This window comes from Heterodontus francisci, chromosome 6 (assembly GCF_036365525.1).
Source record: "Heterodontus francisci isolate sHetFra1 chromosome 6, sHetFra1.hap1, whole genome shotgun sequence".
Taxonomy (NCBI): domain Eukaryota; kingdom Metazoa; phylum Chordata; class Chondrichthyes; order Heterodontiformes; family Heterodontidae; genus Heterodontus; species Heterodontus francisci.
Genome location: NC_090376.1, coordinates 103,260,980 through 103,283,425, shown reverse-complemented (window position 1 = coordinate 103,283,425; position 22,446 = coordinate 103,260,980). Strand labels below are relative to the sequence as shown.

Below are 22,446 nucleotides of genomic sequence, written 5' to 3'. Positions count from 1 at the left end.
GTTCAAACATGGACAAAAGAGCTGAACTGAAGAGGTGTGAGGTGAGAGTAACTACCTTTGACATCAAGGAGCCCTAGCAAAACTGAAGTCAATGGGAATCGGAAAACTGTCTGCTGGTTGGAGTCGTACCTAGCGGAAAGGAAGATGGGTGTTGGAGGTCAACCATTCTCAGTCTCAGGACATCACTGCAGGAGTGCCTCAGGGTAGTGTCCTAGGTCCAACCATCTTCAGCTGCTTCATCAATGACCTTCCTTCAATCATAAGGTCAAAAGTGGGAATGATTGCTGCTGATAGCACAATGTTCAGCACCTTTCGCGACTCGTCGATACTTAAACAGTCTGTGTAAAAATGCAGCAAGACCTGGACAATATCCAGGTTTGGGCTGCTAAGTGACAAGTAAAATTCGCGCCACACAAGTGCTAGGCAATGACCATCTCCAACAAGAGAGAATTTAACCATCTGCCCTTGACATTCAGTGACGTTATGATTGCTGAATCCCCCACTATCAACATCTTGGGGGTTACCATTGGCCATAAACTGAACTGGAATAGCTTATAAATACCATTGGCTAACCAGAGCAAGGAATCCTGCAGCGAATAACTCTCCTCCTGATTCCCCAAAGCCTGTCCATCATCTGCAAAGCGCAAGTCAAGAGTGTGATGGAATACTCTCCACTTGCCTGGATGGGTGCAGCTCCAACAAATCCTAAGCTCGATACCATCCAGGACAAAGCAGCCTGCTTGATTGGCATCCCATCCACAAATGTTCACTCCCTTCACCACCGACGCACAGTGGCAGCAGTGTGTACCATCTACAAGATGCACTGCAGCAGCGCACCAAGGCTTCTTAGCACCTTCCAAAACTGTGACCTCTACCACCTAGAAGGATAAGGGCAGCAGATGCATGGGGACACCACAGCCTGCAAGTTCCCCCTCCAAGCCGCACACCATCCTGACTTGGAAGTATAACGCCATTCCTTCGCTGTTGGGTCAAACTCCTGGAACTCCCTTCCTAGCAGCACTGTGGGTGTACCGACCCCACATGGATTGCAGCAGTTCAGGAAAGCAGCTCATCACCACCTTCTCAAGGGCAATTAGGGATGAGCAATAAATGCTGGCCTAGCCAGCGATGCCCACATCCCATGAATGAATAAAAAAAAATCAATTACCTAGACTTGAGTGTACAGGGCACAATTTCAAAATTTTCAGATGAGCCAGAGCTTGGAAGTATTGAGAACTAAGGAGGCTAGTGATAACCTTCAGGAGGACTTAGACAGACTGGTGGGATGGGTGGACCGGTGGTAGATGAAATTTAATAGGGAAGTGTGTTGTACATTTTAGTTGGAAGAGTTGGAGGAAAGGCAATATAAAATTAAGAATACATTCTAAAGGGGGTGCAGGAGCAGAGTGACCTGGGGGGTATACGTGCACAAATTGTTGAATGTGGCAGGGCAGGTTGAGAAAGTGGTTAAGAAGGTATCTTGGATCCTGGAATTTATAAATAGGGACGTAGAATGCAAAAGCAGTGAGGTTATTCTATAAAACGCTGGTTCTGCCTCAACTGGAGTATTGTCCAATTCTGGGCACGACACCTTAGGAAGATTGTGAAAGCATTAGAGAGGGTGCAGAAAAGATTTACGAGAATAGTTCCAGGGATGAGGGACTTCAGTTATTTGGATAGATTGGCAAAGCTGGGTTCTTGTTTGCGAGGAGATTTGATAGTGGTGTTCAAAATCATGAGTGGTATAAACAGAGTAGATAGGGAGAAGCAGTTCCCATTGGCGGAAGGGTTGAGAACCAGGGGACACCTCCTACTGTCTATATAGTCATCTATTTCTATTTGATTACACCTCTGTGTACTACTTTAATCTTTCCAAAGGTTGTTGAACAAATACTTTATCAGAAGTCTCTTTTCCCCCACGCACCAATAAAGCCAAAGATCCAAAGACTTTCCATTACAATGGGTGTGATTTGGCTTTTGATTACCTGGCCATGCTAATGAATTGCTATTGTTCACTGGTGCAAACAACTTTATGTAGCATATTAACCATCTTTCATCTGTGTTTTTTGAAAAATGTGAGCATATTTTTCTTAAAAGCGCATTGAAAGTAACTTTCCAAATTTTTTCTTGGAATGTTTCCATGTGATTAAAATGTGATGGGCGTACAAATCAAAGTTTTTCATTTAAAAAAAATGCTCCACGCCTTACATTTTAGAAAGCAGATTGCTCAGGTAATGCTTTGTTTCATATCTTTGAACACTAGAAATGTTCCTGGAAACTTGGATGGTTTGTATGCAGCTCCTACTGTAACCCTATATATCTAGAGCACCGCTGCTACTGTACTGACAAAACCATTAAGTTGTGTATAATGCTATCTTGGTAAAAGGCAGATAAAGCTTACCTACGAACCTTATCAGAAATAACCTGACTAATTACTATTTTTTTTTCTGAAATCTACAGTTTTGTGGGTGTATATTTTGTTAGCAAAACTTGGAATGTTTTATTTTAGAATTGAGTCATTGGTAGTTTTGTTCCAGTAATGTTGCTAAGATACACTGTTTGTGAACCACACTTTGTTTTGTTCTTCCAGGAGCTAAGTGCAGCAGTAGAACAGGATTTGGACAAAGCAGAATATTACTGCCAAAGAGCCTATGCACATATATTGCTTCAGAATTACAAAGGTACCTTTAACAGTATCGCAAAGGTGATGATGTCAGATATAGTCTTTGGGGAAAAAAAATAAACAAATTGCACTTGTCTTTGCAGCCTGACCTCCTCTGATCTCTTCAGTTAGTGAGGTTAGTGAATTCAGAGTTTAAGGGCTATTTCTTCTTGGTGATCAAATCAAGTTACTGATTCACGAATCCTGTTTCATTGACATGGATGCCTTTGGTTTTTGCCTTTTGTAGGGACCGGAACTCCACCCTTTTTCTGTGGAAGCCCCAGAAATCTTAGAGCAATGTAAAGTGGGCAGAGACTTGGAATCGTGGGATTCTGTTTCTTGTGGAAAATTGTCCCCTTAATTTTCTCTGCAAGCAATAAAAACAACCCGTCAGCCTAATGTCAGTGATGGGGAAGCTTCTGGGAACCATAATCACAAGAAAATTAATTGCCACTTGGATGCATATGGGTTATAAATGACAGCCAGTATGGATTTATTAAAAGCCAAATTGTCAGACAAACTTAATTGAGTTCTTTGTGATCACAGTGTGGGTTAATGAAGATAGTGCAGCTGATGCATATATGGACTTTCAAAAAGAACATTTGATAAAGTGCCACACCGTAGATTTCTTAACAAAATTGAGGTCCACAGGACAATGGCAGCTTGGACATGAAATAGGCTAAGAAACAGAATAGTGGTGTGAGCAGTTCTGGGTAGCACCCCTCAGGAAGAATATATTGGCCTTGGAGGGGGTGCAGTGTAGGTTTGCCAGAATGACAACTGGATTCCAACGGTTAAATTATGAGGAGAAATTCCACAAACTAGGATTGTATTCCCTGGAATTTAGAAGGTTAAGATGCGATTTGATTGAAGTTTTCAAAATATTAAAGGGAACAGATAGGGTAGATAGAGAGAAACTATTTATATTATTCAGGGAATCTCAGATGAGGGGACATAGGTTAAAGATTAGAGCCAGACATTTCAGAAGTGAAATAAGGAAGCACTTCTTCACGCAAAGGGTGGTAGAAGTTTGGAACACTCTTCCAAAATGGTGATTTATGCTGGATCAATTGTAAAATTTAAATCTGAGATTGATACCTTTCAATGACAAAAATCTACGGGGAAAAGGTGGCTGTATGGATTTATGTCACAGATTTGCCATGATCTCACTGGATAGCAGAACAGTTTCAAGGGACTTAATGGCATGCTCCTGTTCCTGTACTCCTGTGTGGTGAATGGCTGACTGTTTTGAGACTGGAGGGAACTATTTAGTGTTCCTCAGGGTATTAGATCCCTTTCTCCTTTTGGTATATATTAATGACTTGCACTTGGATACGCTGGGGATAATTTCAAATTTTGCAGATGGCACAAAGCTTGGAAATATAGTCAACAACAATGAGGAGGATAGTAGCAGACTTCGAGGACGTAGACAGGCTGGTGAAATGGGCAGACAGATGGCAGATGAAATTTAATGCAGAGAAGTGTGAAGTGATGCATCTTGGAAGGAAAAAGGAGAAACTAAATGGTGCAATTTAAAGGGGTGCAGAAATAGGGAAACTTAAAGGTTCACGTGTAGAGATTTTGACAGGTTCAGGAGAGGTTGATAAAGCTGTGAGGAAAAAAGGACTATGGGATCCTCGGTGTTGTAAATAGAGGCATAGTGTAGAAAAGCAAGGAAGTTATGCTGAACCTCAGTAAATCGCTGTTTAGATCTCAGTTAGAGTATTGCATCCAATTCATGGTGCCACATTTTAGGAACATGAGTATTGCTGAAAATAGAGACATGCTGTCGAAGCTTTTTGTCTTGCACTCGTCAGGCCTTACCGCAAGAATAACCAATGTAAGGGAAAACAACAACTGATACTGCATGAGAAGAGAGTGCTATATTGGTTGGCAAGTGAACTCTGATTGGTAGAGTCATTGCCATGGAGAATGCACCAGTTTATGGTGACTGACATTTAACTGCCTGGCTTCGTTTGATATTTAAACCAGGCAGCTTGACTCTGGTCAAGACATTGCCCCGAGGAATGAACTAGCGAATGGCTTTTCCTTATTTTGTTCAGCTGAAACAGGCGCAATGTTCGTACACATTCTTTGTCTGCAAAGAACAGGGCCCTGTATATTAATATATGTAGCTTCCAGTGCGCGCAAATGCACCACACTGCGAGCCCTACTGACAATCTTAAATTGGTTGTCAGTGTAGTTCTTAGCACACTGTGGATTATTTAGCAGATATTGTCCAATCACGGAATCACATCTAATGTTGGACACTGTGTTCTGAGTTTTGCAAGCATGGGCTGGTTGGGTATGGCCTGTACCTTGCCCATTGCGAACAGCAGAAGGGACATGTTGTTCGATACGATCCGCCAGTCTTTGGGACGTACGGCCTACATACCGAGCATCAGCCTGGTAGTTAACTGACAGTCAGCGTAAACTGGTGCATTCTCCATGGCAACACCTTTACCTGGAGAGGGTGCAGAGGAGATTCCCCAGGATGTTGCCTGGGTTGGAGCTTTTCAGCTATGAAGAGAGACTGAAAAGGCTAGGGTTGTTTTCCTTAGAGCAGGGAAGGCTGAGGAGGGACATGATTGAGGTATACAAAATTATGAGGGGCATTGATAGGTTAGATAGGAAGAAACTTTTTCCCTTAGCGGAGGGGGCATAGATTTAAGGTAAGGGGCAGGAGGTTCAGAGGGGATTTGAGGGAAAAATTTTTCACTCGGTGGTTGGAATCTGGAACGCACTGCCCGAAGAGGTGGTAGAGGCAGGAACCTTCACAACATTCAATAAGTATTTAGATGAGCACTTGAAACGCCATAGCATATAAGGATACGGGCCAAGTGCTGGAAAATGGGATTAAAATAGTTAGGGACTGCCGGCACCGACGCGATGAGCTGAAGGGCCTGTTTCTGTGCTGTATGACTCTGACTAATTAGAGTTCACTTGCCAACCAGTCAGCACTCTCTTCTCATGCAGTATTTGTTGTTTTCCCTTACATTGGTTATTCTTGCGGATTGTTCTACTGAGTGTAAATTGAAAAGCTTCGATAGCATGTCTCTATTTTCAGCAATACTGAAGTTCTGTACTACTAAATGACTGCATTAGGAACAATGGTAAAGCTTTAGATACAGTGCAGAGGTATACCAGAATGATATCAGGAATGAGGGGCTTCAGTTATGTGGAGATACTGGAGATGGTGGGATTGTATTCCTTAGAGCACAGAGGGTTAGAGGACGATTTAATATGTGCTTAAAATTGAGGCTGATAAAGAGTATTTGATAAAGTGGGTAGGGAGAAACTCTTTCCGCAGGAAAGGGATTCGTAACCAAAGACACAGATTTCAGGTAATTGGCAAGTAAAAACAGGAGAAATTGTTTTATGTATGATGCATGTGCTTTAGACAGAAAGCACTTATCCTTTTGCTTTCCAACTTGAATGTGTACATCTTTAACATTTATATTAGTTCTTTCATATAAACTAATTATAGAATCGTAGAATGGCTACAGCACAGAAGGAGGCCATTCGGTCCTTCATGTGCGTGCTTGCACTCCAAGAGCAACTCAGCTAATTCCACTACCCCACCATTTCCCTGTAGTCCTGCAATTTTTTTTCTCTTCAGATACTTATCCAATTCCCCTTTGGAGCCACAATTGAATCTGCCTCCACCACACTCTCAGGCAGTGAATTCCAGATCCTAACCAATCACTGCGTATAAAAAAAAAGTTTTTCATTACATTTCTTTTGGTTCTTTTGCCGATTGCCTTAAATCAGTGTCCAATGGACATTTCTGATCACGGGAACAGTTTCTCCCTATCTGCTCTGTCGTGACCCCTCATGATTTTGAACACCTCTCTCACATCTCTTGCCAACCTTCTAAAGAGAACAGCAGCAGCTTCTCCAATCTATTCACGTAACTGAAGTCCTTCATCCCTGGAACCATTGTCATAAATCTTTTCTGCACCCTCTCCAATGCTTTCACATTCTTTCTAAAGTGTGGTGCCCAGAATTGGACACAATATTCCAGTTGAGGTCGAACCAGTGTTTCATAAAGGTTCACAACTTCCTTGCTTTTGTATTGCAACGTGTCCGACCATACTGCCAGCTTGTCTATGCTCTCCTCAAGTCTATCGCTATCCTTTCATAGTTCACAATACTTCCAAGTTTGGTGTCATCAGCAAATTTGAACTTGTGCCTGCACACCCAAGTCTAGGTCATTAATAAAGATCAAGAAAAGGAGTGGTCCCTGTCCTGACCCTGGGGAACCCTAGTGTATACCTTCCTCCTGTCCGAAAAATAATCATTCACCACTACTTTGTTTCCTGTCAATTATCCAACTTCATATCCACGCTTCGTATCCTTTAACAAATCTGTGCTGGCTTTCCTTAATTAATAAACATTTGTCCATGTGACTGTTAACTTTGTCCTGGATTATTGTTTCTAAAAGCTTTCCCACCATTGAAGTTAAACTTACTGGCCTGTAGTTTCTGGGTTTATCCATAACCCTTTTTTGAACAGTGGTGTAACATTTGCATTTCTCCAGTCCTTTGGCACCACCCCTGTATCTAAGGAGGATTGGGAGATTATGGCCAGTGCCTCTGCAATTTCCACTCTTACATTGAGGATACCAAGAAAAGTATCCCATCCAGTCCTAGTTGTGACTTATCAGCTTTAAGTACAGCCAGCCTTCTAATACCTCCTATTTATCAATTTTTAGACCATGTAGTGTTTCAACTACCTCCTTTTTCACTATGACTTTGGAAGTAACATCTTCCTAGGTAATGGCAGATGCAAAGTACTCATTTTATACCTCAGTCATGCCCTCTGCCTCCCTGTGTAAATCCCCTTTTTGGTCTCTAATCTGTCCTACCCCTCCTTTTGCTACCCTTTTACTATTTATATGCCTATTGAGTATTCCCCTTAATGTTAACTGCCAGTCTCCTCTCATGCTTTCTTTGCTTTTCTTATTAGCTTTTTCACTTTCCCTCTGCATTTTCTGTATTCAGCCTGGCTCTCATTTGTATTATCATCTTGACATCTGTCATATGCACCCTTTTTCTGCTTCATTTTTCTATCTCTCTATCATCCAGGGAGCTCTAGCTTTATTTGTCCTCCTTTTCCCCCCTCGTGGGAATGTACCTTGACTGTACCTGAACCCGAAACGTTAACTCTGCTTCTCTTTCCACAGATGCTGCCAGACCTGCTGAGTGATTCCAGCATTTCTTGTTTTTGTTTCAGATTTCCAGCATCCGCAGTATTTTGCTTTTATTTTAGTGTTTAATTCACTGCCACTTCTCTTCCAGGAATGCCTACCTTGAAGAAGTTCTGCTCTTCTCTCCGACGGGATTTTCGTTTGTCTCTTTTACCTTGTTCACCTTCATTGCTTTCTATTTCCCTCCTGGTGTTTGATAAGGTATCTACCAAAACTCGTTTTCACAGCCACATCTCCTTCCTCAGTGACTGTCTCCGGCTCCGACTTATTCCACGTGGATTCCAACTGCAGTTTCACCCATCATGCTTTGAAACCACCCAGGATCACAGGTATCTCCGAGAAATACAACGTTCCTTGGACTGCTACTCTCGCCGCATCCTGAAATCCACACTCAGTGCTATGCGCCGCCATATGCACACACTGGACCTCTCTCTCCAGCAGCACCGTCTCACCTTATCTCAAAGCTGTTCTACTCCGCAGTTTCATCTCATCTTGCGTCTCATCCGACGCATTAACAAAAAACTTTTTTTCTTCCTTTCAGGTGTTAAGGAACGCAAGCTCCAGCAGCTGATGGGGACTAATGCCCCTCCAGATCCTCCTTCCGCTTCACTTCCTTCTGACCCCACCCCTTCTGATCTGACCCCTTGCCGTGTATTCACTATACCCTCTGACCTCCCCCTCTCTGATGCTGAGCGTTCTGTACTCAGCAAAGGTCTCAGTTTTATCCCCTTACGCCCCCACCTCAATGAATTTCGCGCTCGGCATGACGTTGAGCTCTTCTTCCGTCGCCTCCACCTCCGGGCTCACTTCTTCGACCAGGAGTCCTCCCCCCGACCAGCAGACCCATTCACCCGCCTCCAGCATTCTCCCTCTACCTGGACCCCTCCCCCTGGCCTCTTACCCGCTCTTGATCTCTTCATTGAAAACTGTCGGCGAGACATTGGTCGTCTCAATTTCTCTGCCCCCCTCACTCACTCCAACCTGTCCCCCTCTGAACTTGAGGCACTCCGTTCTCTCAGGTCTAACCCTGACATGGTCATCAAACCTGCAGACAAGGGTGGTGCTGTTGTTGTATGGCGTACCGACCTCTACCTTGCAGAAGCTCAACGCCAACTCACAGACACCTCTTCCTACCTCCTTCTGGACCATGACCCCACCACCGAACATCAAGCCACCGTCCAAAGGACTGTCACTGACCTCATCTCCTCTGGAGATCTTCCCTCTACGGCTTCCAACCTCATAGTCCCACAACCCCGGACAGCCCGCTTCTACCTCCTTCCCAAAATCCACAAACAGGACTGTCACGGCAGACCCATTGTGTCAGCCTGCTCCTGCCCCACTGAACTTATTTCTTCCTATCTAGACTCTATCTTTTCTCCGCTGGTCCAGTCTCTTCCCACCTACATCCGTGACTCTTCTGACTCCCTACGTCATTTTGACAATTTCCAGTTTCCTGGTCCCAACCGCCTCCTCTTCACTATGGACGTCCAATCGCTCTACACCTCCATCCCCCACCAGGATGGTTTGAGGGCTCTCCGCTTCTTCCTGGAACAGAGGCCCAACCAGTCCCCATCCACCACCACCCTCCTCCGCCTGGCTGAACTTGTTCTCACATTGAACAACTTCTCCTTCAACTCCACGCACTTCCTTCAAGTAAAAGGTGTCGCTATGGGTACCCGCATGGGTCCTAGTTATGCCTGTCTTTTTGTGGGATATGTCGAGCATTCTTTGTTCCAGTCCTACTCAGGCCCCCTCCCCCAACTCTTCTTCCGGTACATTGATGACTGTATCGGTGCCGTTTCCTGCACCCGCCCCGAACTAGAAAACTTTTATCAACTTTGCTTCCAATTTCCACCCTTCTCTCACCTATACATGGTCCATCTCTGACACTTCCCTTCCCCGACTTCTCTGTCTCCATCTCTGGGGATAGGTTGTCTACCAGTATCCATTATAAGCCCACCGACTCCCACAGCTACCTCGACTACACTTCTTCACACCCTACCTCCTGTAAGGACTCCATTCCATTCTCCCAGTTTCTACGTCTCCGACGCATCTGCTCTGATGATGCTACCTTCCATGACGGTGCTTCTGATATGACCTCCTTTTTCCTCAACCGAGGATTTCCCCCCACTGTGGTTGACAGGGCCCTCAACCGTGTCCGACCCATTCCCCGCACCTCTACCCTCACCCCTTCCCCTCCCTCCCAGAACCGTGACAGGGTTCCCCTTGTCCTCACTTTTCATCCCACCAGCCTCCATATCCAAAGGATCATCCTCCGCCATTTTCGCCACCTCCAGCGTGATGCCACTACCAGTCGCATCTTCCCCTCCCTTCCCCTGTCAGCATTCCGAAGGGATCGTTCCCTCTGCGACACCCTGGTCCACTCCTCCATTACCCCCACCACCTCGTCCCCGTCCCAGGGCACCTTACCCTGCAATCGCAGGAGGTGTAATACCTGCCCATTTACCTCCCCTCTCCTCACTATCCCAGGCCCCAAGCACTCCTTTCAGGTGAAGCAGCGATTTACTTGTACTTCTTTCAATGTAGTATACTGTATTCGCTGCTCACAGTGTGGTCTCCTCTACATTGGGGAGACCAAGCGCAGACTGGGTGACCGCTTTGCGGAACATCTCCGCTCAGTCCGCAAGCAGGACCCTGAGCTTCCGGTTGCTTGCCATTTCAACACTCCCCCCTGCTCTCATGCTCACATCTCTGTCCTGGGATTGCTGCAGTGTTCCAGTGAACATCAACGCAAGCTCGAGGAACAGCATCTCATCTACCGATTAGGCACACTACAGCCTGCCGGACTGAACATTGAGTTCAATAATTTCAGAGCATGACAGCCCCCCATTTTACTTTCATTTTTAGTTATTTTTTCTTCCTTTTTTTTACGTTCTTTTTTACATTTTTTACTATCTTTTTTTGCATTTATTTCATTTCATCTTAGTTTGTTCAGTTTGCTTACCCACTGTTTTTTTTCAGGTTTTTTTTCAGGTTTGCACTTGCTGCTGTTCAATATTCAGTGTATTCACACCTAATCTGTACTAATGCTTTGTCTTTCAACACACCATTAACATATTGTTTGCCTTTGCTCCGTGACCTTTTGGTCAGCTATGTGGCCTGGTCCAATCTGCACCTTCTCCTTTGTTATCTCTTGCCCCACCCCCACCTCACTTGCTTATAATCTGTGACTTTTCTAATATTTGTCAGTTCCGAAGAAGGGTCACTGACCCGAAACGTTAACTCTGCTTCTCTTTCCACAGATGCTGCCAGACCTGCTGAGTGATTCCAGCATTTCTTGTTTCTGTACCTGAACCATCTCTTTAAAGGCAGCCCATTATTCTGTAGTTTTGCCTGCCAATCTTTGATTCCAATTTACCTGGGTCATATCAGTTTCTCCCCCCACCCCACAGAAACTGACCCTCCCCCAATTAATTTTTATTCCAAATTGCTCCATGTCATTTTCCATTGCTAACCCAATCCTTGTGATACTATGATCACTGTCCCCTAAATGTTCTCCTACTGCTACTTGATCCACTTTACCTACCTCATTCGCTTGAACCTAATTAATCGATTAATTATTGTGTATTACTTATTTACATCTCACTATTGTGTCTCTGCAGTCGCTCAGAGGAACTTCCCATTATAAAGCCAGCTGTTACGCAGTCACACCTGCAGTTTTGCACTTCTCCTTCATGGACCTTCATTAACTCCTAAAGCTCCTTCTGCCCATACCTGTAGCGACTGCATCACTAGTGATATGGTCTTAGTTCAAAGACGCGATCAGCATTCCTAACTTTCCTCTTGGATGTGATTTTAGAACAACTACGTACTTAATTCTTGCTTTATTTTCTTCCATTTCAATGCACAAATGAATAATGAATTTAAAAACTTTTCTAAGATGTACATTTCTCTCAGCTCAATTCTGCTGTTCTGGCTGTTTAGTCACCACCTCACAGGATCTGTTTTTCCTTAGCCTCTGCTAAAATGCTAGTCTTGCCATGGTTTACTCTTTAAAAATTTGCCTGACTGTTACTGGTTCAGTTTTTTCATAGTCTGGCAGTTTTGTCTGAGACTAATTCTCCAGGCTGTTTCTACTGCTCATTCCGCACCCAAGGTTTTCCCTTCAGGATCTTCTGTATCCTGTTAATGGGTGCTGAATAGTTATCATCTGGATATTTTGTTCAGCCGGAAGATCTGATTTTTGTCTGTTTGGTTTTGCCCAGTGCTCGATGCTGCTTATCTTTATTAACTTGAGAGCGCCTGTACCTCTTTGCCAGCCTTTCAAGTTTAAGATTGGAATTTGGTAGCTTAAATTACAAACAATTTCCAACATGTTTTTGGTGGGGAGATTCACATGTCTTTTGCCTGTCCTAATTTTTTGTGGGCAGTGTCACAAGAGATTCACTAATCCTGCCCAGTAAAATCTGTATTAAAGCCAGGAAGAGCAGTCATGGGGATATCAGTCATGGTGATGATGGTGAAATTAATCTTTTGCTTCTTGTGAGGCACTGTATACTTGGTTTGTTCAGTTACCTAGAATAGTTATTTAAAAATTATAATATTCCTGCTAATCTTGTTGAAGTCTTTGGTCTGTCTGGTTAATTGCACATTGGACAACATTTGAGTTCCTTTTGATGTTACAATGCACCCGCCTCATGTTTTAAAACACCAAATTGTGCTATTAAGGACTAAAGACAAAGTATTAAAATATAGGAATTTTAAAAGGGCCGTTGCCAGAACGAAGTGAATATGAAACATCCAAAGGCAATACTTTAAATCAAGAACTATTTTCTAATTAAATGCCACCTCTTATCCATAGTTTCTAAATTGCATATCAGTAAAATTGCTCTTTGAGTAAAGGGCTGGGGTTACTAGATGAAGTAAGATCATAAAATGGAAAGAAAGCTTTTAACTTGATTAAAAAATTTCCCCCTTGTTTTATAGAGGTTGTTGAAGATGCCAACAAAGCCCTCGAGTTGAAACCGAACTGTGCTTTAGCATATCTTAGAAAAGGGTGAGTGTTTATTATGTGTTTGTGTGTGTATACGTGTAACTCATTTTTACCACTAACTGTTTCGTGTTCGGGTGCAGTAAACCACTAACGTGAACTGTGTGCTTTTATTATATTTTAAGTCACCAATACAACAGTGCTACTTTCATGCTTGGGATTGACTTTCCCATGTGCACATGAGATTTGAAAATCAGCAAATTTGATCAAGAATACAGAATGAAAGTGCTTGCGAAAGAAGTTTCTGTTACGAGTTGAGTATGTCTGTATGATTCAGAATTTTAAATAGAAAGAAATAAGAATGGAAAAAAGTAAACTGAGCAAAAAGCTAAAGTTTGTTGGAAAAATGGAAGGCATAGGAACTATGCTACCAGCACATATTGCATGTGATTACTATGTCTCCTACATAATATTTTTCCTTGTTGCAATATTTACGAACTGAAATTACATTTTTATTTCAAGAATTGTTACTGATGTATTTTAAACATTTAGATAGCTCTATAACCATCTTTAATGTATGATCTGAGGAGTACAAAGGAAGATTCTTGAGGCGTACTGTCACTGCAACTATTAGTTATCATAGAGTCGTACAGCATAGAAACAGGCCCTTCGGCTCACCGCGTCCATGCTGACCATAATGCCTATCTATACTAATCCCATCTGCCTGCATTAATTCCATATCCCTCTATGCCTTGCTCATTCAGGTACCTGTCCAGATGCCTCTTAAATGTCGCTACTGTTCCTGCCTCAGTTGGGTGTAATCGTAATGCCCAGATAGCATACTTTGAGAGAGGTTCACTTCAGGGTTTGACTAAATAGGTGTGGTCTTGCTGCCAACTTGGCAGTCATCGAGCATTTATAACTCATATGACCTAATATGTCAAAGTGATTATTGCACTTTCAAATTGGCAGCTTTAGTGTTAGCGTATGGAACAAGTTTGCAGAATCAGAAGCATACGAGGAATAGGTGGAGAAGAGACAGTTAGGTCTCACTCTATTTACTAGATGTGCAAGAGAGGAAAAATACAGTGACTAATTCAAGGAGAACTATGAAGGGGTAAAGCTCTCATGAACCATGAGGCAATTACGCAAGTTTCACTAACCTCGATGAACTGTTAACAGGCCATCATGCAAATCTAACTAATTCACAAATCTCCAAAATGCCCCACTGTCATTCCACCCCACCTCACTTTCAGAAATTCAAACTGCTTACATGACTAGCTTCAAGAAATTGTTCTTGCTGTCTAACCTTACTTTTTTGCCTTTGCAACTGTACAGAGATGAGTAACCATATTTGCTCCAGGTATCAAGAGTTGGGAAAAGTTAAAAGAAAGCTGGAAATGTAATTTCGGAGCATAAAGCCAATTGGAATATTTTTGTTTCCATCTCTATTTAAATCCTCTGGTCTCCAAGCTCTGATGAGAGCAATACCAGCTTATTTAGTCGCTCCACATAATGGAGGTCCTTCACCCCTGGTACCATTCTGGTAAATCTCCTTCGCGCTTTCTCTAAGGCATTGGTATCCTTCCTAACATATGGCACCCAGAATTAGATTCAATACTTCAGATGAGGCTGAACCAGTGATTCAGAATCACTTCCCTGCTTTTGTACTCTATGCCTCTTTATAAAGCCATGGATCCCATATGCTGTTTAACAGCTTTATTAACTTGTCATGCCAACTTCAAATACTTGTGTTTGAACCCCCTGATCTCTGCACCACCTTTAAAGTTGTACCATTTATTTGTATTGCTGCCTCACATTTTTCTCCCATAATGTGTCATTTCACACTTCTCTGCATTAAGTAACATGTGTCTACCCTTTTCACCAATCTCTCTTTCTAAAGATTGATACGATTATGCTCACTGTTTACTACGTTTCCAAGCTTTGTGTCATGTGCAGATTGTAAAATTAGACCCTGCATATCCAATTCCAGTTCATTAATATCAAAAGGAGCAATGCTCTGGTGGACAGTACTGTATAAATCCCTCCAGTCTGATAAAGAACTGTTTGCCACTGCTGTCTGCTTTTTGTCTCTTAACCTATTTCATATCAATGCTGTCACTGCCTTGCCCATGGCCTTCAAATTTGCTAGCAAGTCTATTATATGTGGCACTTTATCAAACACCTGAAAATCTATATACATAACATCAACTGCACTACCTTCATCAATCCTCTGTTATTTCATTGAAAAACTTGATCAAGTTAGTCGTACATGGTTGGCTTTTAACAAATTCATGTTGGCTGTCATATTTATTTAACCCTTTTCCAAGTGGCAATTAATGTTGTGCCTGATTTATGGTTTCTAGAAATTACCCCACCAAAAGTACCAAAACAGCCTCCTTGAAACCTCAAGATTCTTACTGGAAGAACCTGAAAATAAATAATATAAACCTAAATAGGATTGTGTTGCCTGGACTTAGAGGGTTGTATTCTGGACACCCTTTAACTAAGATGTTTATCTTATGAGAATTTAAGCTGGTCATGGCTCCAAGTAGCTGTCCACATCTCTCTGACTGACACTGGCTTCTTCTGATGAACTACCTGACTTAGGGAACCTGTCCTCAAGTAATGTTGGATCCCAGCTGCAAGGTTCAAGGCTGGTCAATTATAATTTTGCCAGGGATAAAGTCTAATTGTAAAAAGGGACTCCTTACTTTGAAGTAATCATTGCTAGAATGTCTCCTTCAAGTAATTCCAAACCAATCTACTAATGTTGCTGAAGTTTAGCTACAGAAGGATTGTTACAGTTGCTGTGATTAATCTTTGTTTTTGCAAGTGAAAGTACACTTGGAACTGAGCACCAACTAGTCTTACAATTTCTTATAGGTAGAGGTATACTGGAGGATGAACCAAATGCAGCTTCAGTTACAGCCTTGTTTTATTAAAAAGCTAGTCTCTTGGAAAGGCCGATTCAGCTATAGTGTTGCCTCTTTTGTAATAGATATCTCACTTGTACTACTGAAAACACTTGAAACAGTCATTTAAATAACACATCATTGCATGATAACAGCTTGAACCAATTTATTGTATTTCTATCACTGCTGTGAATGGATAACTAATGTACAAGTGGAAAAGAAGATACCCTTTGAAAATGTTTTGATTATTTGACTTTATTCCCCCAGAAAAGCAACTTAAGTAATAGTTTATAATCTGTATTTTGCTATTCTTTCAAGTTTGACACACTGCTACATCTACTGCATTTTGTCACTTCTCTCCACCACAGAAAATGATTACAGTTACACAAGAAGTAAAATCTTGACAGGAGCTTTTGTATTTCCAAACTATGCATTTGTTTTGGAATAATTGATAATTAAAACAGTAAAGTTGCAGCAATAGTTAATTATTTGGAGCTTATATTCTTAAAAATTGCTTTTTTAATATATTGCTTCTGTTCATTTAGAATTGCAGAGTATCACTTAAAAATGTATCGGTCATCAATGGAGTCCTTTACAAGAGGACAGGAACTAGATGGTAGGTTTTTTTTTTCATAGTTTTCTTCAGTTATAAAATCTTGTGGCTTTTTAACTTGGGATATTCCAGTAATTATTGCCTCATTATATTTGATTCATTTGAAAGTAAGGGGAACCTTACGTAATAAATATTCTTAAATTGTTAATCCTTTACACATTCTTCTTTCGTGAGACCATAATGTGTTCATACCTTAGTTTATATTTGGCCAATGGAGAATGTGCCTGTGATACCAGTTAATTCGTATTGAACGATTAGTTTGATCCATCTACCCCCAATTAATTTGTTTGGTCTTAGCTCAGCTGTGGTGTGGCTGATATATTTGCCTTATGAAAAACTTAGCCAAGGTTCCTACTTCTCATCGTTATCCAGCAATATCTACTAGAAGTGTGTATGTGTTTAGGGATGTAGAGCGAGGATAGAATTGAGCTTGGTTGTGATGGAGCAGTGATCAAATAACTTGCCAGCGCTCACTGTTGAGGTTTGTGCAGGAAGAAAGGTCACTTGAATGGGGAACTGCACCTCACAAAACTCTGGCTTCTGGAATGTGGTAAGAGAGTGGATAAAAACTAATAGAAACAGAGGAAACGGATAGCTCTTACCTCCCCCCAAATTATTTTTAGAGGCCCCATATATTCTGTTTAGCCTCACTCCTCTCGCTTTCGTGCTCAATCACCTTCTCCAGCCGTACAGTCAACCCCCCCCCCCCCCCGTCCCCCCCCCCCCGTCCCCCCGTCCCAAACTATCCTGATTCCGGTGTCTTGTCCCCATTCCCCCTTTGTGTCCACTGTTGGCCTTCATCTGTCTTGGCCCCAATGTCTGGAATTCCCCCTCTAACTCCCTCCACTTCTGTAGTTTTAAAAACATATTTTTAACTAAACTTCAAGTGAACTTTCAAATCACATGGTCTGTTTACAAAAGGGATGTACTTGAGTCTATCAGACTAACCATCTGGTTTTCAGCCTCCATGATCAAATCAAGGCTTTTGTAAAATCATGCATATTGCGGCACAGGACAAAGGCATGGTGCCTGTTCACTCTGTGCCAGTGTTATTTCTAGTTGAAGTATCAAGTCTATTCCTATTTTCTCTCTGAACAATTCAGGCAAGCTTACCAATTGCCTTGGTGTTTTTGCTTATGCACTAATGAAGGAAAACTTTTAAAGGCACCACATGTAGATATCATAAAGTCATGTATGCTACACTTGAAGCATGTGCTCCCTTTGAGTACAGTTTTTCACTGACCGAGCACTGATGACTCATATTTGCAGTGATTAATGGAATAATGTTCAATTTGCACATTTGCATTAGCCAAGAAAGTTGAGGACTATGCGGAGTGATATCAAGCATAGTAAAAGAGAATTAAAGGTTGTTACAGAGAACAGGAGCGTTAAGAGAGGAAAATAACTTTGCTGATTAACATCTTGGTCTTTTTACATGCCTTGTTCATTTTAATTGCCCAGATATTGGTTGGGAAGTACCAGAGCGCTGAGGAGTGAATGAATCTTGAGGTGATACAGAATTGTTTCCTACCTAAGTTCAGCAAACGTGCCCAAACTTCTCTGGATATAATCTTTAGTAAATAATTCAGGTATAGTGCTTGTGACAACATCTAGGACCTGGTGATCATGGTGTTTAAACCAGATTGCTTATTATGGTGTACAGAACAGTCAGCGAGATAAAAAAATCGGACTGCAAAGAAATGCAGAGTGAGTTAAGGCTAGTTGGAACACAAATGGTTGGGAGACTCTCAGTGGAAAACTGAGAAGCATTAAATGTGATCAACATTCAGATCAAACCAAGCAGATTGAAGAACGAAGTGTGTAAAGAGTAGCACTTCGGATAAGCAGAATGCTCACAAAATATACAAAGAATAAGTAATAAAAAGCAAAAGTGGATGGCTGCAGATAGAGGAGCGCTGAAAGTAAAGTCACTTCAGAAACCCATTTCACAAAGTCTCCTAGTGTCCGGAGCCTTCAGATACAACGTGACAGTTGATAGAACTGAATGGAGAATGTTGGCAGAGCAAATTGCTGTAGTAAATATTGATAGAAAAAATTGACTGAAAATCACAACAGCGTGAAGTAAGATTTGTAGACAGGAAATGTGTGCATTCTTTCTGCAAGGGGTTCGGTATACTAATTAGCTCCTGTGGTTTTGCACAGAGTAAGCTATAGTTTTTTTTGGTCAAATGCAGTTAGAGGGTGGGGGGAAATTGGATCAGAGTGTGCAGATGTATTGCAGTACCCATTTTCAAGTAATACATTCAAACTTTATTTTTATACATGCCTTGATTTTTCTATATTATAGCAGCACCTGTAGTAATTTGGTAACGGAAGTAAAAATTTGTTGGACCTTAGAAGTTTCTCTGCAACACCAAGAGCTTGGTGATGCAGAACTCTGAGATACTGCAGCCCCACTACAGTGTGACAAGTTTCCAATATAAATGTGGACGTAGGGATTCGTGTTGGAAAAAGTTGACAGAAGTGTGATAATAGGAAGCAAAGTTTCATAGGCGGGGAGTACATGTTTTTAAAAATGCAGTGTATGTGTTACATAGTTCTTTCTTTTGGGCCTCCTTATCTCGAGAGACAATGGATACGCGCCTGGAGGTGGTCAGTGGTTTGTGAAGCAGCGCCTGGAGTGGCTATAAAGGCCAATTCTGGAGTGACAGACTCTTCCACAGGTGCTGCAGAGAAATTTGTTTGTCATACATAGTTAGCAGCACTTAATATGGTAAAACATTTACATGTGCATTACGTATAGTATATATTACCTATAAAATTCATGTAAGCAGTGCATATATTACAATCATGAACTGTCTTGCTTCATGTTTTGCACATCAGATTCTGTCTGCCTCATAACCAATGGACATGTTATATTTAATTGTGGATGAAAGGTGGGCAGTCTTCATTTGTGGTGCATTTTTTTTTAAATGGAAAAAGTGGGAAGAAACCTCTAGGATTGAGCTGGCCAAAGTCCCTACTTTTTGACTGCCTCTCGTAGATAACAATGCAGAGACTTCAGGAGGCCCAAGAATAAAAAATAATTTAAAAATTGGCTGATGCGTTTTAATGTGAGATGAAATCAATCTGTGCTGAGAGATTTAAAAAAATCGAATTTATCAATTTTTTTTCCCCTGACTTTTTTTTCTTTCAATCTTAATCAAATCTTAATCCAATCTTTCCCTCTCTAATTCTTTCTGTACCTGATTAGACTCTAATTCACCCTCCTCCTCTATCATCCCTCTGTTCCTTAATCCTTAAATCTCACTGGTTAAGGAGATCCTCTTAGGTCCATCATTCACTAAGGTCCAAGATGCCCCGTTGCCCTCACTGCACCATTAACAGCTCACACTTCCAGCCAGTTATGCCACAAAACATCTTTGAGCTGAAGGGTGCAGAAAAAGTGTAAATGCCCTGCTTCAGATAGATTTGAAGCAATGTATTTTATAATACCGTATTCACTGTTAATGGTGTTCACCATTATTCATGCACATGGTTTCAACATCTGCCAGTCTATGTTGCGAAGTGAGATGTTGATTGGATGTGGCTATATATTTACTTTTCAAAGGTTGTTTTTTTTTTAGCTAAGAAATAGCCATTGTGCTTAGTTTGTTTGCTGTTAGACTTAGCATTACCGTCACCTGTTTTATTCCCAATGATATTTTGTGCTGCAAGTTGTTGAATGTATGAGCAAATTGGTATTTGTGAATCCAATACCAAATTGGGTATAGAAAGAGAAATAGGGAAGATTGGATTGAGAAGAAAAATCAACGGAAATGTAAAACAAAAACTTACATTATTGAAATCTGCAACAGCAATTATCACCTAAAAAAAGGTATGTGAATCCACACTAGTAATAGCTAATTTTCAGTGCTAGAGAGGTTGATTGGCAGTAATTGTCAGCTTAGACCGAAATGTGCAAGACTTAAATTTCTGTGGCGAGTTTAGTTTGTATCTGCAGTGCAAGTACAGCAGCTTCACGCCATTTCAATGGTGAGGCAGACTGGGAGATACTGTTCTCATGAAGCTTGCGTAAATGCGTGTCTTCAACAGCAACTTTGAAATTTTGGATTCGATCACGCATCTGCCCTGGTCTGAAGTTGCTGTAGCATTTGTGCATGAATGGTAACTTTTCAGTTTGGAAAGAGGTTATGAACAGGGTACTCGAGGATTGATCGAAGGACTTGTGGGAAGAAATCACATCTGTAAGTTTGCAGATGATGCCATAATAGCAAGAATAATGCAATGAGGTAAATTGCAGCCATAATGCATAATTAATAAAAACAAGGATAAATAAAGGCCATTCCATTCCTCATATTTCTCTTCACTGTGCCAGAAGTGGCTCAGTTGGTAATGCTGCCATCTGAGTCAGCAGGTTGTGAGTTCAGTCCCACTCTGGAGACTTGAGCACACAAATGTAGGCTGACACTACCGTACAGTACTGGGAGTGCTGCACCAGTGGAGCCGCTAAGTTTTGGATGCGATGCTAAACTGAGGCCTGGCTTGCTCTCTAAGGTGGGCAAGATCTCGTGGTGTTTCAAAGAAGAGAAGGGAAGTTATTGCTGGTGTCCTGGCCACTAATTTATCCTTCAATCAACATGGCAAAAACAGATTATCTAGTCATTATCTCATTGCTGTTCATGGGAACTTGGTAACGAATATAGGAATTAGGAGCAGAAGTAGACCGTTTGGCCCCTCTAGTCTGCCTCGCCATTTAATAAGATTGTGGCTGATCTGTTTATGACTCGAATTCCATGTTCCCATCTACTCCTGATAGCCTTTGATTCCCTTGCCTAATAAGAATCTACTGACCCCCGCCTTACAAATATTCAGCTACCCTGCCTCCACCACCTTCTGAGGCAGAGTTCCAAAGTTGTATACCTCTGAGAGGGTTGCAAATTAGCTGCCACCTTTACCTAAATTGCAACAGTGACTACATTTCAAAAATACCTAATTAGCAGTAAAGCACTGACATCCTGAGGTCATGAAAGGTGCTATATAAATGCAAGTCTTAGATTCAGCTTCGTAGAGAAGGAAACAAATTTCATTTCTGTGCTTTTAATTTTTTTGACCCTCTAACCTGTATCATCTTTTGAGTAAGAATATTTTTTAATGTTTTAAATTTATGCCTTATCTGTACTATTTTATATCTATCTATTTTGGTGACTCTCTCCCTTAACCACATTACTTCGAGGCTGTGGAATTTAAACATCTCTAATTTTTCATCATAATTTATCCCCTTTACACTTCAGAGAATTCTTGTTGCTATTCTCTGCATCCTTTCTAATGGTAACCAAAAGTGTAGTCTACTAGGGCATCATTAAACCTGAGGATATCTTAGACTTCATTTCCACTTATATTGGCCAAGTGTCCCAACGCTCCACAGTTACTCCCAGATATATTTTCCATGTTTTTCTGTATTCATTCTGTTACCTTCGTATAAACAGAAATATTAGCACAGAAAGAAACCTTTCCTATTTCCAAATTATATTACATCACATTTTTCTGTATTAAAACTTGCATTTGTTAAATACCTGCCCAATGTTATAGCCTGCCTTTTTTTTAGTGCCGTATGTTATTCTTGAATGTTCACTGCTCCTATTTTTATTTTGGCAGGCAACTTTTGTTACCCACTTGTCCAAATAAAGTGATCCAGTCACAACGCCTCCCAGTCTGAGAAACATCCATTTACGACAACCTTTACTCTCTGCCGTCTATTTCTTAAAGAAATTGGTCAAATCCTTTCAGAGTCCATAAGAGCTGCAACATTTCTCCACTCAACAGCCGCCCCTGCCATGCCCATCTTCAATGTTTTTTGTTTTTCTCAAAAAAAATCCTATCAGGTTAGTTAGTCAGATATGACCTTCATAAAACCATGGGCCTCTCTAATCAGTCCATTTCCTCCTAATCATGCATATATTTTGGCTCATCTTTAAGTTTCCTACTAATCGTATAAGGTTAACCATTCAGTACTTGGTTCACTTACCCCTTTTCTCCTTCCCTGAAGAGAGATGTAACATCTGCCATTGTTCATCCTTTGCCTCAATCTCATTAATTAATACAAAACATGGTTAATTCATTTGGTACTTTATC

The 22,446-nt window shown here is 41.4% G+C and overlaps 1 protein-coding gene across 1 annotated transcript in view; it reads left to right on the top strand.

Annotated features, from left to right (window-relative positions):
- Positions 1-22,446, top strand: part of sugt1 (SGT1 homolog, MIS12 kinetochore complex assembly cochaperone) — a 162,578-nt gene that overhangs the window by 2,940 nt on the left and 137,192 nt on the right. The window contains exons 3-5 of the mRNA XM_068034116.1: positions 2,591-2,681; positions 12,819-12,888; positions 16,283-16,353. Coding sequence (XP_067890217.1) covers positions 2,591-2,681; positions 12,819-12,888; positions 16,283-16,353 — 232 coding nt within the window. The remainder of the gene's footprint in view (positions 1-2,590; positions 2,682-12,818; positions 12,889-16,282; positions 16,354-22,446) is intronic.